This window comes from Protobothrops mucrosquamatus, unplaced genomic scaffold (genome assembly GCF_001527695.2).
Source record: "Protobothrops mucrosquamatus isolate PMUCROS unplaced genomic scaffold, P.Mucros_1.0 scaffold8, whole genome shotgun sequence".
Lineage (NCBI taxonomy): Eukaryota > Metazoa > Chordata > Lepidosauria > Squamata > Viperidae > Protobothrops > Protobothrops mucrosquamatus.
In genome coordinates this window covers 802,591-819,349 of record NW_015386395.1, presented here as the reverse complement: position 1 = coordinate 819,349, position 16,759 = coordinate 802,591, and the positions used below count along the sequence as shown (strand labels likewise).

Genomic DNA, 16,759 nt, shown 5'->3' with positions numbered 1-16,759 from the left:
TTAACTTTCAGCCTTCGTCAGACAGAATCAGATGGCTTCGAAGCATCTCGGTTAACCCCACCCCACCTTGACTAGGGGGCAACCAACTTTGATCATGATATAAAGGAGCATTTCCTACTTTGGACTTCTTCGTTCTGCTTCCCAACATAACAGCTGGTCTGCATGTCTGAGAAGAAGAAGAAATGGAAAAACCCCTTCAGACTATTGGCAATTTAGAACGTGGGGAAGGCCTTGTTTTCCCTCATCAGCTACAGAAAAACCGCACCTTGCGCACCTAGGCCAAGCACATCAGGGAGTAAGCTAGCATGTCTTTTGAACTGCTAGTTTTTCTGTGTTTCAGGATCACTCAAGTCATTTAATTTCCCCAAACTGCTTTCTGATGCCGATAATCACAGGAGCATTTCTGACATGCTTTTCTCTACATGATGTCTCTTCGAGTTTGTTGCCAAAACCAGCCACTGAAAGCGTTATCCTGGGTCTGGCACACTTAATGTTTATATGTATTCCCCATTATCTGGGCTTAATGAAAAGAAGTAAACAACACCAACAACCAGCTGGGGGCCAGAGAGCCAGACAACTAAAGTATACGCACTGACATAATTTTGAACACTAATTGTTGCCTCCAGCAGGAATAACTGACACACATTTGTAACTGACAGCTTATAATTCTTCATTGTTAGGCCCAGAAATCATGGTTTTCAAACTTCCTTGACTGTCAAGCAACAACTGACTCTTTCCCCTCAGCTACTCATGAAGTCATTAGAACATGGCCTCTACCACTAATTCTCCCTGCCCTTTCCTGCCTCAAGGGTAGCAGCAACATATGTGAGGCTTCCTTCTGTAGTTAATTCAATACATTTTAGTGGCTTACAAATGAATTCAAATGAGAACACTGCCACTTTCATGTTATAACATGATCATTAGGACACTCCCTAATTGGGCGATGACAGTTCTGTTTCCGGTAGAACTGCAACAAGAACTCCGGTAGAACTGCAACAAGAATCGTCTCTCCTTTCTACATTGTCTTTTCTAGAATCAGATTTTTTTAAAAAAAAAAATTCTGGAAACAGTTTTCTTCAGATAACAATAAGTCATGCTATCAGGATGGTTAAAAGACTGTCTCTCCCATTTTTCCAGAACTCATTGATACTTGCACATTCAGGTTATAGGATCAGAGAACAATAAAGAAGGAAGAGAGAATGACCTTATGAATCGGAAGAAGAATTAGTCTCTGTAACTCCCTTTTTGGTTGGGTGGTAAGAAGTGCAAAGAAAAAGTAGCCCTTAATTTAGAACCAATCTCTTAGCAACCAAAATTCTGACAGATCCCTCCCCCAGATGTACTTACAATCCAGATTCGAAGTTGCAACAGCTGGGGCCCCACCTCACCCTGCAGTCATGTGACTACATTTTGGGTGTTTGGCAGCCATCTTGCATTTATGGCCATTTTCAGCTTCTGGTTACGTGACTGAAATTTACCAAGGGTTTTTTTTTTTTTTTGCAAGAAACTGGCATTTCTGATTCCTGGCAAAAATATGGCCATTGCAGAGGCCACAAAAAATGTCATGAATTCAGGTGGGTTGTGTGAAGATCCCATTTAACAACTATAGCAAAATGTATGACCTTAATTCCGGACTCAGTTCTGGTCAAGGCTACCTGTAGTAGTTGTATTAACACCTTTCCCTTTTCTCACCCCCTAAGATTTTAAGAAGTTTGCTCTTCCCAGTGATGGCCTCACCTCACTGGCCAAGCCTCCCCAGGCCCTCTCCTAATCAAGGAAGTGGGATATTGTACCTCCTTATCTTGCAGCTCAGAGCTACAAATCTAGTCTTCCACCACTGCTTTTCCTCAGGTCGTCCCTTGAGTATAACACCTCGGGGGTCTGAAGGCTTTTTCAAACCCCAAGTTGAGCTTTCTAAATCGCCAAGCACTTTGTGGCACATCTCAGGCCTTTGCGAAGGAGCAGAGCAAAGACCTCAGGAGCTGCAAAGGTCTCTGGCTCAATATTGTAATATCTTCGTCCTCATGCATTTCAGCCAGATCGGCACCCCCTGCCTCTCAAAACAGACACATCAACTGCAGCCAGTTCAAATCCTGTTGGATTTAAACACAAAGCATCTTCCCCCAAATTAGAAACACTGAGATCAGAATAAGGGGTTGTGTTTTATTCCATTTAGAAGAAAAGCATGAGGGAAAAAAGTTAAAGGCAGCCAGTGAAAAGAAAGGGATTGATTAATTAATTTCCAATCTTTATATGGGCAGGTGAAAATAAATACCAGAAAATTCAGGATACTCTTAACGCAGCATTTTCCATCACAACCCTTTAAGCAGTTCGCTCAAAGCTGACCCATCTGCTTTATACCTGCTAAAACCCATCCTAGGAAACCCCTTAATCCCTAATCCTAAAGGCTGGCTGGGGAATTCTGGGAGTTGAAGTCCACAGATCTTAAAGTTGCCAAGGTTGGATAGCCCAGCCCTAACCCATGCCTCCTTTTCAATCTTAATTTAATTGCCTTCCCAAAGTGGCTAGCCTTTCCCCATTTTAACTAAGGTTTAATTCTATTTCAGATCTAAATGTGTAACATATTTTTATAAATGCAAGAGTTTCAGAAGAGGAAGGTTAAAATTATCAATCTTGTAGCTGGCAATGAGGGAAGAGATTGCCTTTTTTCCAGCTGTGTGTCATGACCAAAATTATTTCTCCCAAGCTATGATTTGTGTAGAGATGGGAGGCAGGGGAAAACTCCCTTTATTTGTTTGAAGGATCAGTTTTTTACCAAGACTCTCTTTACTTACTTAATAATGATCAATTCCCCCCCCCAGACACACACACATACTTTCCACCCTCAATATTGTCCTTGGTTTTTTGACCTGCCTTCTGATTTTATATCTCTGGAAAAGCATCTTTGTACATTGGGACTGATTATTACTTGTTCTTCAGCAATACAAATAGTCCTCTTCTCCATTACTCTTCATTGCGGATTTGAATATCTTGTCTTGTAGGAAGGAGATATAACAATCCCCCCTCCCTCCTTACTCCTGAAGACAAAAAAAAGAAAGACGGGCATTTTTTGTTTCAAGAAACTATATGATATTTCCTTTGATGGTGATGTTTTTGATTTATTTGTTTTTAAAGGAAATGTTAACTGTTATTTAAAAAATTAATGTATACATCTCTGGATGATATGTAAACACCACGAACTTATCTATGTTTTGGCTGATTTGTTGTTTTATTGTTATATTTATTAAGGGCCTAAGATGGCCAAAGGGGAGAAACTGGAGTTTTGAACTCACAAACATTTGCCTTCTGTTAGACCAGTGGTTCTCAACCTTTTTAATGCCGTGACCCCAACCGGTCGTAAGTCAAGGACTAAACCGGTCGTAAGTCGAGGACTAAACCGGTCGTAAGTTGAGGACTTTCCCTGCCCGGGAGCGCCGTGCATACGTGGTTCCGCCCCCTGCGCCAGCCGAGGCGTAGCTGGCAAGCGGCAGAGACGGAGCAGGCTGACCACCAGCTGGACCAGCCCAAGGGAGGTAAGGCACCCACTGGAAAAGGGGGAAAAAAATGGCGGACAAAAAAAATGGTGGACAAAAAAATGGCGGACAGCCTTGCTTGGCGACCCCCATGAAATGGTCGATCGACCCCAAATGGGGTCCCGACCCACAGGTTGAGAACCACTGTGTTAGACATCCTTTTTTACTTAGGAAAGGGGGAAAAGCAACTCCACTTAACACCCAGCATCTGAAAAATTCCAGAAATGGATAGGAATTGATGAAATATGACCTTTCAAGCTAGTCTGCTGTAAGAGAGAGAAAGCGGGGTGGGGGAGGTGAGGTGTTCCATCTACCAAAGGCTTCCCAGAAGCCAGGTTAGATCTCAGCATTGGATTCAGGGTCACCAAGGAATCCTCCTTGAGGCTATTAATACAGTGCTGATCTTGCACATCCGTCTCTCTGCCAAGGGACCAGATGTAATACAGTAAATACCATTGCTAATAAGATTGTAAACAGGCGAGTGACCTGTTTACCCCCTTTTCTCCCTAAATAAATGCTGAGTTTTCTTCTGACATTGAAGATTTCCTGGTATTCTGCAAATGCGGCATGAGGGCTACTAATTTATTTTATTTATACCCCGCCTTTATTATTTTTATAAATAACTCCAGATGGCGAACATACTCTTCCCTCCTCCTGTTTTCCTATTAATAGCAGTTAATATTATTAATAGCCTATATCCTACTCTGCTCTATGCCCGGGAGACCTGGTTACAGGAAATCTGAAGTTTTATGCATTGTGTCGACAAATATTTCATTGAGTAAATTCACCTTCGTTCAGTGGTCTCACCTGATGGGAGATAAAGCATGTTATTTAATATCAGTAGCACTGAGATTACTGCTGTGGCTTTATTGAACTTACATAGGGAAGAAACAGACTTTCTTAAGTAAAAACTTTATTTCTGGATGAGACACCCATGTTCTGTAAGAGACATCTCCGTAGCTGAGATAGTGAATGTTAGAACAAGTTCCTTTTAAAATGATACTTGGAGGTTTTTTTTTAAAGGATTTAAAAACTTAAACCTGTCTCCTACTTGGGGCACCTCTTAGTCGAATGTAAATTAAACATATTTAATTGATTTATTTGTTAGCAGTCAATAGCATGAAATTACGTATAAAAGTTTACAGAATCCAGCCATTGACTAAATCAGACTTCATTTCTAAAATCTAAAAGAATGGTCTCCAGATCAAGATTAAAAATGCGTATGGTAAAATGGTTATTTTTTTATTAGTGCTTTTGTTCTAAATTCACAATGGATCATTAAGGAAAGGTGGCATCTTAGGTTTCTCACTATCCAATCTCTCCAATCTGGTGCCCTCCAGAAAACCTGGGAATGGAACTACAATTCCCAGAATTCCAAGTAGACAATGCTCTGAGGATAACAGTCCTAAGTCCACATCATCTTTAACTAGACCATGAGCTTATTCTCCTAAAAATAGGCTCTGTTTGGGGGGCATGTGGGATGTGCTGATGAAGGAATACTAAGGTACTTATAAATAGTAAGAACAAAGACACATGGAGAAGAATTATAGTTTGTTTGGCAAGTTTATTGCATCCGGTTGCTATAAGAAAATTCAAGACAGTTAAAATTACGCATCCCTGTCCTTGAATAAAATAACTGTACATTCTCTCAAAGTGAGGCAGGGCACCTGTTATTTGCAAGCAAAATCTACACTATGGAATTCTAGGCTAGAAAGTTTGTGTGCTTCTGCACATCTGTATACATGCAATAGAAGAAATTTGGTGTTGTATTCAGAAAGTTTTGTCTCTTCCCCAAAACCAAGCTTTTTTAGGTCTCCCTTTTAAGCCAAAACAGATGTAATACTGTATGGAGGATTGCTATGATCAGTTGCTCAGCAGTGCAATTAATTTAGACTTTGAATTTAATGGTTTACATTCTTCATTTCCCCTACCTTAAATGGTCATCTTTATTAAAATACCTGCCTCAAGATAAGCTAGTCCTGTAACATTTGGATGCTTTATTGCTGCTTTTTTATATATAAATGTTTTATTGGGTTTTATAAGGGTAGGGAAAGGATAAGTTCAATATGGATATTGGATGAGGTTAGGGGATAGAGTTGGGATAAGAGTAGGGGTAGGTACAATAGTGGGGTTACCCCTAGTAAAAAATTCAACGCTTTAGCAAGCAGACTATCGTCCGGGTACAAATATTAAATGACAGTAATTAATATAATACTAAACAGTTATAATCACTAATAATAACAATAATCATAAAAATAAAGCTTAGTTAATATCATTCATCCTGTTAAACTTCACCGTCCTTTCTCGTTCTATCGTATTGCTAACCATTGATAAAATTTTTCCCATGTTTTGAAATAAACTGAATCTTCTTTCTCTTTAATCTCTAAAGTTAATCTATCCATTTCTGCACATTCTAAGATTTTCATGATTATAATCTGGTCAGATGGTAGATTTTCGTTTTTCCAAAATTGGGCAAATGCTATTCTCGCAGCTGTCAATACATGTAATATTAAATATTCTCTTTTCCATGATTAAGTCCTAATATTCCTAACAAAAACAGTTCTGGCTTAAATTCTATCTGTATTTTAGTCATTTTTTCCAGCCATAAGTGAATCTTAAACCAAAATCTTTTTGCATTAGGACATATCCACCAGGCATAATAAGTACCTGGTTTTTGTTTACATTTCCAGCAAATATTCGATACATTTTTAAACATTTTCACTAGTCTAACTGGTGTCATATGCCATCTATAAAACATTTTATATAAATTCTCTTTGTATGAAGCTGCTTTAGTAAGTTTAAGTTTCTATCCCATGCTTTTGCCAATCTTCTAAGTCTATAGAATATCCAAAAATTTTTGCCCACACTATCATTGTTTCTTTTACTTGTTCTTCTTCCATCTTCTAGTTTAAAAGAAATTTATAAAGTTTCTTAATCAGGTTTTCATCTGTTTTCAAAAGTATTTTATCAAATTGTATCTGTTCTTTGTAAAATCCCATTGATTTTACATCTTTTTCATATCTTGTTTGAATTTGCAAATAAGACCACCATGTTAAATCGATCCCTTGTTGTTGAAGATCTTGCCTGTCTTTAAGTTTTCCGTCCTTGTCCAAAATGTCTCTATAAGTAACGAGTTTGTCATAGTTAATTAAATTTGGGTAAGCAAACGCTTCCATTGTTGAAAGCCATTCAGGTTTGTTTGTTTTTTTTAACTAAAATTGTGCTCGGGCATCTTTACTGCTGCTGCTGTAAAACTAACACAGATAATCGTATAACAGTTATATATTTACAGCATTATCTAAGCAGGTTCAGGCACAGCAGTACTGATCAAAATTGCAGTACAAGGAGAATTCAAACATCATTTATGACTATCCACACTGAATGCTGGATATATTTGTTTTTCTTTTTGAAGGTTTAGATATTCCTCAATGAACCTTTGTCTTTGTCCTCTCTATATATAATGCTGAAAACAGAACACCACAGAAATTTCTCCTCACATATCAAGCAAGTTCTATGTATTCAGCACAGATTTCTACTGGGTGATGACTTTTCCAAAAATTTTGAGCCTTGCCATCAGTTTGCACGAATGATGTTATATTCATTCATCCAATATGAATTATGCTATATTGACTCTAACCCAACCTTTCCATTTTCATAGACCTCCAGTCACCGTTAAGATGGATTGGGTTAAACATCTAACACAATGAAATACAACTGTTTTTGCTGTGATATAGCAGAATGCTGGTCAACATGGTTTTTGCAGTGATGCATAATAGTACTTTATGATATTTGCAAAGTCTGACCTAGGGTTTCTAGAGCTGGTTAACACAGCCTCTAATTTTGGTTCAGTCCATGTCCAGATCTACATCCAGGTTATATTAGTTCATTCACAGTTGGAACATTTTTATCAAGCATAGCTTTATTCAAGTTTAGAAGAGATATATACAGTACATAAATACTATTTAAATTAATGGAGGGTGAGGGGAATGGAAAGAGAGGCAGAAAAATGGTGAATTCAGAAAAAGTTAAATACTAAGATATAGAAGTATGTCTTTTATACACTATACAACTCTTCCTCTAGACCTGACGGGTTTTGGCAATGATTTCCTGAGAAGAAGGTAAAGGTCCACTAAGCTGGTAGAAAATGTCTGAACAGAAATGCTGAGATTTGTTTAGTCATATGTCTAATCTATAAGAAAGCCATACAAGCCATCCTTTGACATTTTTATTGTCTTCATGAGCCATTTTGGTGTATAGAGCTTAATTCTAGATTAATGAATGAGTCTTTGAGAATTTGATTGATTGATTGATTGATTGATATAGCGCTCATCTCACCTACAAGACTCTAGGAAGCCTACAGAAAATAAAATACACAATATAAAAAATAAATAAAACATGACAGTCGGGCATCATCCAACCAATTTACCTGGTAAGGTGTTCATCTATTTCTCTAAAGATTCTGAAAAAAAAAACACCAGCAAATCCTTTTTCCCATTCCTCCCTTACATATTTTCAAATGTTACTGTAGAAAACTACTAGTCAAAAATAGGATTTTGACCTATCATAAATATCTTCCTAATGGACCAATGCTACACATCAAGGCCTTGAGAATGAAGTGTCCTATTGGCCATATTGTCATCATGAGGAATTTTATTTTTTTGTTCCTGCTCCTACATTAAGAAAATCCCAATACACAGTATAGGTTTATCATGGGTGGGAATGTTCCTTATTTTGAAAATTGCTCAACTTCATAAAACATATATTCCAAATTATACTTCACTGTATTTCTGGATCTTAAGATTTTCCTGCCATTAGATGCTGCATACATACCCATTTTCTTTTTGTTGCATGCATCCCAAACATAAAGGCCCCCATTCTTTTGTTAAGGAACCTGGAAATTTTGAATTCCCAACCCTTTTCACCATTGTATGAAATAAATCTTGAGGTCCTCCCATGCTTTGCCTTTAACCATTTGGTATCTTTCTCTTCCAGAGAATATTATGTCCATGTTTCTTTGGTTGATTTTTAGTGGCAGGCATTATATGGTAGTTTGATCACTCCTCTATGAAGTTCTATAGAGTTTTCAGTCCAACTGATAAGATCACCACCAATGGAGCTACTGCAGGTTGCCATCTTATAAATTTCAGCAGGTGTCACAACATAGCTCCACATGTTGAAATCTGACATTTCCCCAATGAAAGCTTGAGTGGCATCAAAGCGCCCACCAAGAGTGTCCTGTGGAAGAAGAGTGCAATAAATATGTATTCAGAAGAACCATGCACGATAGTGACGGAACGTGCGAAGGCTATTTACCTGCTCCTGGCCTAGTATGAAAACACCTCCAGGTTTCACAGGATGCCAAGGAGCCAGGTTCTCCCCACTCCCACTTTGGACACCATCCTGGTAAGATTTCCAGGTGCCATGCCGAGTTGACCATGTCACACAGATATGGTGCCATTTGGCATCATTAACGGCTAATGGCAAAGCGGCAACCTGCAAAGCAAAGGACAGAAAAGTTCAATTAAAAATGGGAATGAGCAAACCTGGGAGTTATGAACATGGCAAGGTACCAAACTTAACACCTTCTTCAAATACGCTGCACAAATAAACAACTAGAGATATTTCTCCTACCTTATCATTGATGAGCAACTCCATGGGGTTATTTCCCCATTGAATAAGCACCACTTCATTGGCTTGGTTGGGCACTGAGTAGGAGAAAGGTGTGCCTATCCCTGGGGATGAAGTTGATTTGAGCCAGAGACAGATGGAAAAGGCAAAGATTTCACGTTGCAGAGTGCGCTTGATCTTGATATACATGTAGTTGGTGCGAAGGGGGAAATCCACATGAAAATGTTCGGAGTGCTTATCTGCCTTGTTCCCTGGAGGACAGAAGAAAGCAGAAACATGGCAGTGCACTGCAACACAGGGAAATGGAGGGGAAGTGGATTATCCATATACTGCCAACTGATCTGCTGACCTATTAAGAATTGATTCTCCAGGATTGCCACACTCTTTCCATTAATGGAATCTCATGACCATTGTCAACCAGGCCAAAGTTCATGAACTTTACCAAATTTTCTTATTTTGGTTATCTTGCCTCCCTTTCATTTTCTCTGACACCTTTCTTGACTTAGATTTGGTGATGTAAGGATCTTAAAGGAGAGGTCTCTTCTCTTATTCTCTATAAAACACCATTGGCACTACATAAAAAATGATAACATTCACCCATCTCATTTTGAGCTGTCAAAACACTGTCATATGATTTCTATCACTATTCAAGATCATCTCTGCTGCACATCAATCACACATAGCTGGTTTTATAAACTATATTTTCAGACAATGTTCATTCCCCCCCTTTTTTTTCATTCTGTCCATTCATCTCTCTTTCTCTCCTGTAGAATAATGAGGTATTTTAAATATTCCTCAAACTATCATTCTCTTTTATCCATCTTGGTGTCCATCTCCATTCCTGCTGATTATATGATTATATGCTACTCAGATTCTCCAGAAATGCAGAAGTAAATAAAATAAATAAAATAATTCACCAAGTATTTAAACCTATGTTTCTCATCCATTGAAATGTTCATTAACATATTTACCTAAACTTATTTAATAGGGCTTTTTAAAAAAAAAAAAAATCAGGTTTAAATGAATATAACCATCATACCTCTTGAAGTGCTGGGCTTAACATTTCTCGTAATCCTTTGTCACTGTCTATGACAGTGATGGCGAACCTTTTAGAGCCCGAGTGCCCAAACTGCAACCCAAAACCCACTTATTTATCGCCAGGTGCCGGGTGGGTGTGGCCCACTGGGTGGGCATGGCTGTGGTCATGTCAGACTGGGTGGGTGTGGCCAAGGTGGGCGTGGTCATCTCGATGTTGCTTGTGGGGAGGGACAGCTGTGGGGGCCGGGCAGGGTTGGGGGAGATCCAGGGGGTCTTTGGCAGGTGGGGTGGTGGGCAGGAGGTTTTCCTGGGGGTGAGGTGAGGTAAGGCGAGGCAGGGCAGGGGTGCCATTGTCACAGGGCAAGGCGAGTCAGGGGCCGGGGTGGCTGCTGCCTGACACCATTGGCCCCCGCACACAGAGGCCAGTGAGCGCATGGGGGCTGACAGTGTCCGTCAGCAGCCACAGCCTGCCGGCCCCGCGACTGGCCCACTCTAGGGCTCTGCAGCCCACCGCCAGCAGTTCAGAGAAGCCGCTTCTGAGCTGGATGGCGGACAGCTGAAGAGGCGATGCAGTGGGTTGTGCCCGGGAAAAGGAGAACATGCGAGGCCAGGAGGGATGGGGTGTGGGGGAGGGAAACCAGCCATGCTGGGATGCATCCGGCCACATGGGAGCTCGGCGAGTTAGCGGGCGGCTGGTTGAAGAGGGACGGTTGCCATCTCCAAGGCATGGTGCGTGTGCCCACAGGGAAGGCTCTGAGTGCCGCCTCTGGCACGCGTACCATAGGATCGCCACCACTGGTCTATGATAATTGGGTCTGAGGAGAATTAAAATCTAGAATGGGTTAGAGTGGGACTATTCATATTCAAATTTCAGCATGACTAGGAAAATGCTTTGAGCCAGTCACTGTCTCTCAGTTTTAGCTATCTCATAAAACCAGTTGTGAAGACAAGGAGAGCTTTTTGAGAGAAATGAGATAGAAAAAGCAGTATGTAAATGTTAAATCACTGAACTTCTTCATTTGTCTCAGATCTAATTATATCCTGCTAATTATATCCTTCTCCAACCCAGCACCCTATCCTACTAATCAGGCAGTATGATCCAAAATCGAATGTTTGGGAATTTGGGAATTATAGTCTCTGATATCAGGAGGGCATACTAGGAAAAAAATATTTCTTATTTCTCCATTTCTCTACAAACTTGGCAACAGCTATCTAAATCTTTGGCTTCTTAATTGTCCATTTACTTGTCATTAAACCCACCTTTTATTATTAATTCTTTTTATTTAGCAGTTTCTCCATCCATTTTTACCTCATGAATGTGGACCAAAGTCTCCTTTCTCCTTTTGGCAACACCATAATTTCTTTTCTCTTTTTTTGATACCTTAAAAATTAATTTTATTACTACAAAGCTTTGGAAAGTATCACAAGACTGTTTTGACTCACAAGAGGATTGCAACACTACCCACCTGAAAACTCAGGTTTAGTCACTCACCTTTCTCCATCGTGCGTCCATGTGAAGCATGCCTTTGTCTCATCCCCGTTGCTTTCGGTACGCTGTGCGTCTGATGTTCTGAAGTGTTGGATTTCTCATGGATCTGATGCTCCAACATGCTGATCTTTTCCTGAAGCGTATCCCACATGGAGGTGGGGAAGGTTGAACTATTCCAGTTGTGCTGGAGAAGTCAGGGCAAATGCTCATGTTAATAATAGTCTGCCATTTCTCTGGACCTTTCTCCTATACTAGGGGTAGGCAACCTTGGTCCTTTTATGACTCGTGGACTTTAACTCCCAGAATTCCTGAGCCAGCCATGCTGGCTCAGGAATTCTGGGAGTTGAAGTCCACGAGTCATAAAAGAGCCAAGGTTGCCTACCCCTGTCCTAGACCACCTCTATTGTGCTGCCTCTTTCCCTTCCTTAAAATTCCACCTGAAAGCCATTATCGGTATGAAGCATTTGGTCCAATTCCTGAGTTCCTGCCTATATGTCAGCCAAGCCAAATTTTAGATTGTATTTGCAAATGATGGTATGTTTTCTTCTTGCCTGAAATGAGATTCCCACTAATGGTACCATACACATTATCTCTTCCTGTTCTGTGCCTCGCTATTACCCCCATTTAACTCATTTACAATGCAATCCTATGCAGGTCTGTTTAGTCTTTTTCAGTCCAAAGGGTCTTCCTTCCATTGCATGTACATAGAGGATGCTAAATTTAGCCGCCTTCCGGCATTAACCCTATTACACAACAAAGAAACTCCTGGACCTCCAGAAGGAAGTTCTGCTAAAAGGAGGGACTTTTGCTAGTTTTGCAATAGCCACTCCACGCACAAAAAGATTGCCTTGAATAACTTTGCTCCATCTGAAGCTTCAGTGGAATCAGAATTGAACCCGGGCTCCTTATATTCTCTGTGTGGGTGTGCATACAGTACATATGTGTGTGAGAGAAAGAATGTTTGTGTGCTTGTGTATGTGTCCATCCATCATGTTCCTTCATTTTTGACTAAGCAAAGTTATGCCAATTGCAAAGCAAAGAATAAAATAATAATAGTTAAAAAATTAAATGACTTAAGGAAAAGAAAGGAAATATAGTAAAGCCTAGTTTATACACCATTCACTATACTTCTCGGTGCCTTTTTTTCTTGAAAGCTATCCCTCCTGTATTTTATTTTATTTTATTTTTATTTAATTAATTTTAATTTTATTTCATTTTATTCCTCGGCTGCCCATCTCCCTCTGCAAAGCAACTCCCGCCATTTTCTTCGTCACTGCCTGTTGTTCTTTGGATGGCGATTTTCTCGTTCAAATGTTGCTATCAGTTGTGCAAGGGAGCTTAAGTAATTATGTTTAAAATATCCCCTTCACCCCATACATTTTCCAGACTAGCACTATGGTAGGTAGGCACATTGGAAAGATTAGAAGAAGCAGCAGGAAGAATAATTGTGAGGAGTTAACTCTGGTAGAAATCTGAAATCTGTGGGGAAGTATTTTAGCTTTTAAAGGGAAGGTAACAGCGTTCTTTAGAATTGTTTGCTTTGATCATATAAAGCAGAACGAGGGAGAAGAGACGATGAAATGAAGGATCATAGATGAAAATTGATGGAACAAGAATAAAAATGCTTACAATAATTGCTGGCTGATCAGAATTTTGGACAAATTTTGAAATAAAGAGGGGATAAGGATGGTAAATGTGAAGGTGAGTATTAGGATCGATGGATAATAAACAAGTAATTAAAGAACAGATAGATTTGAGAAGATAGATTAAGTGCATTGAGAAGGATAAGTTAAAAGCTAATACCTGTAAGTGCTCCAGTCTCTCCTTCAGGGATTTCAACATTCTCTCCATCTGATGTATTGCAGCAGATGCCTCATTGGGTGGATCTTCCATAGCATTAGCCTGAGCAGATGTAGATCCCTTGTGAGAAGAATCATGAATGTTGTGCCTGACTTGTGGTTCGTGGTTCCCTGGTTCTGCAGTCTGATGATGCTCATTCTCTTGGGCATGGTGGCCTTCATGGAGATCTCGATGGCCAGTGTCACGGTGTCCCCTATGGCCATCTTCATGATGTCCCCTTTGGCCATTGTCATGATGGCCCCGATACCCACCTTCATGATGGCCGTGCTTATGGTTATGATTCTCTTCCTGATGATTTCCATGATGTTCACTATGCCTCCGGGAATGAGTTTCACAGCGGCCCAGCTTGGCTATCAGTTCTCTCATGGTCTCCCTCTGGTCAAGGATCATTTCCTTTTGATGCACCACTGTCTCCCTCAGATGCAGGATGGTTTCCTTAGCTTCTTCTAGAGTCCCCACCCAATGGCCATTGCCTGCACCATTAGCTGCACCTCCATGTCGTTGATGGCCATTTGACTGGCAACCACTATCCATATCCAATGGCATAGGACTGCAGATAAATTTAGGTAAACCATGTTCAGAGGCTATCAGTAGTGGGGAAACAACGAGACAGAGCAAGGTCCAGTGCATTGCGATCACCAAAGGTGGGATGTTTAGTGGATGGGAAAAGGGTAGGAGCGGGGATGGAAATGGGCTGGGCAATTCAGGATAGATTAGATAGCCACAGAAGCAGATGATAACTTCCAGAAAGGCAAAGTCTTTAGAGCTTGAAGAATCCTATTGTACAACAGATTTCAATCCCGCATCCATTATCCAGATCTTCTCTTAGATAGCCAATAAAATTCCACCAGAAGAAATTCAACATCTATCAAGAAGGAGATACAAAGGTCTTTGACAGGAGAGAAGATACTCTAGATGAAGCTCTTCAAGTCATGTTTGGTTCACCAGGTCACCAATACCCAGAATGGCTGGTTCCATTGTCTCAGAAACTGAAGCTTTTCCTCCTTCCCAAATATCAATTTCTTGCTTCTCAGCAGAGCCAAACTGCCAGCAGACATCCAGGCACTATAGTCAGGTGGGTTTTGTACTTTTCCTGCCTTTCCTTCCTGTCTAATTTGCCAAATCCACTGGTGATGAGGAGCAAAGCATCGTTTCCCTTGGCGACTGAGAATTAATGGGCTTAAAGTGTTACAGCAAAGCTTTTGCATTCACCACTGCCAACCGTCTCCTCTCTGTTGCTAAGGCTTCTAGCCTGGCAGCCTATATATAACCCCTCCTGAGAAGCTAAAGCTTCACTCAGAAGAATTAAGGTATCAGCCAAGAAGAAATAAGCTAAATCCAAGCTATGAAATTATTCCTATTTTTCTCTTCTAATGGCAATTATTTACCCAGAGTGTATCACTTCCAGCTGGATTTTGAGTACATGAAACTTCAACAATAATAGGAAGGACAATTGTGCCAAGTAGGTAAAACACACACACACACACACACACCTCTAATGCATAGCTAGATGATCTTCAGATAGACCGTGCCTTTCCATCCAAGGGCCTAATCAGATAATTTCAACTATACGAAAAACACAAAGCAATCTGAACCAAAATATAAACATTACATTCCTAATATTAAATTAGTGGTACACAATGTATTCCAGTGTCCCAAGGCTTGGGAAGTTCAAGACACCTCCAACATGGTATTTCCTTTGAAAGCAAGAGTTTTATTTTGTAAAAATGAGGAAAAAATCTATATTTCAGCAGAATAGAGTACCTGGCCCACAGATGAGTCTGTGCTTGACAATAGTCCTGATGACCATTTCAAAGTAGGCTTAGAAACTGTAGGTCTTAGAACAGGGGTGTCAAAGTGCCAGCCCGCAGGCCAGTTGCATCATGCAGAGGCTGCATCCACCCCAGTTCCGGCAATGCAAAAAAAGTCGCAATACGTTGTGACACATATTGACCCCCATGTCTTAGAAACTCTTCTACCAAGTTTTGATTTCTCCTATAAGAGACAATTTATTCACCCATATTGATAGTTTGCATTTTCTCCTCTACATTTCCTAACTAGTAGATTGAACCACTGAACGCTAGAATTAATTTAAGGTTGAAAGACTATTAACCCACGAGTTTCATCCATTCTAAATCTAGATGTAAGTTAGGCCATATGCTGGCTTGTTTACAATGTTACTTATCTGATTGTAGAGCAAAGTAGTCCAATGTGGAATACACATCCATGAGCGATGGAAAATGTAGTCCTTCAACCAGTCTCCCAATTTAAAATGAAAAGACTCCCAATCTAGATTAGACCATTGGGCATTTATAATAAAGAAAGTGAAAAATACAGATTGGAATGGGACAACACTTAGTGTATGTTTCTTTAGTTTAATCTTTGTTTCTACTACAAAGAAATGACTGAAGAGTATAATGATATGAAGGAATATCTAGGAATTCAATTGCTTCTTTCTGGGACCTGCGCCCAAATAAATCTCTAAAGCAGAGCAGCGTAAATTAAATCATAGGTAATTTGTTTTCATTGAGTGTAATGTGATTCAATTGTCACTAACTTAATCTGGATTTAATCATAATCCAGTTTTAACATACAAGTACCATCTTAGGATCAATTTAACATCTAAGATTAAATATAGACCAGAAACAGGAATTATGAAGTGCAGAGATATTTCTCTTTTAAAATCCATGCTACCAGGCCATTTAAAGTGGAATCTTTTAGTAAAATCCAACAACTATTCAGAATTTTGAATTTGTAACAAGCAATGACATTATTGTATTAATATGAATACAAATTTACTTTTGAGGGACTTTTAAAAAGAAACCTAATGCTTTTTCATGAAAAGTGTAATCTTTTATATTTTGTTCCCTCAATGTATTTTTGCCTCCAGCTGAGACCATTAATATGCATCTCACAAATATATATATATATATATATGTAGCGCTACCTCTTTAGAGGCCGCCAATGCCCAGGCCCTCCCAGCCACAACCCCCCTTGTCCAGCCTTGCGGTGATGTTCTTTAGAGATCGGTGAGATGTCTTACAACCGGAACTCATGCAGCATTGATGGGTGGCAGGCTCTTCTTGTTGAAGCAGGACTTTCAGGCACGAACTTAACCGGTCACAATGGTTGATGCCCCGAAGATGTATATAACAGCTCAGGGCTGCTTTAGCAGCAGGAGTAACAAGCCCCTGAGCAATCGTTCAGAGTC

At 40.0% G+C, this 16,759-nt stretch overlaps 1 protein-coding gene across 1 annotated transcript; it reads right to left on the bottom strand.

Annotated features, from left to right (window-relative positions):
• Positions 1-7,476: 7,476 nt before the first annotated feature.
• Positions 7,477-15,569, bottom strand: LOC107282476 (neuronal pentraxin-1-like). The gene is made up of 6 exons (XM_015810251.2): positions 15,566-15,569; positions 13,492-14,288; positions 11,692-11,872; positions 9,165-9,448; positions 8,847-9,026; positions 7,477-8,768 (listed from the first exon to the last, which is right to left on the bottom strand). Exons 1-6 carry the CDS (start codon positions 15,567-15,569, stop codon positions 8,559-8,561), a joined length of 1,656 nt encoding a protein of 551 aa, XP_015665737.2. The 3' UTR covers positions 7,477-8,558.
• Positions 15,570-16,759: the final 1,190 nt, after the last annotated feature.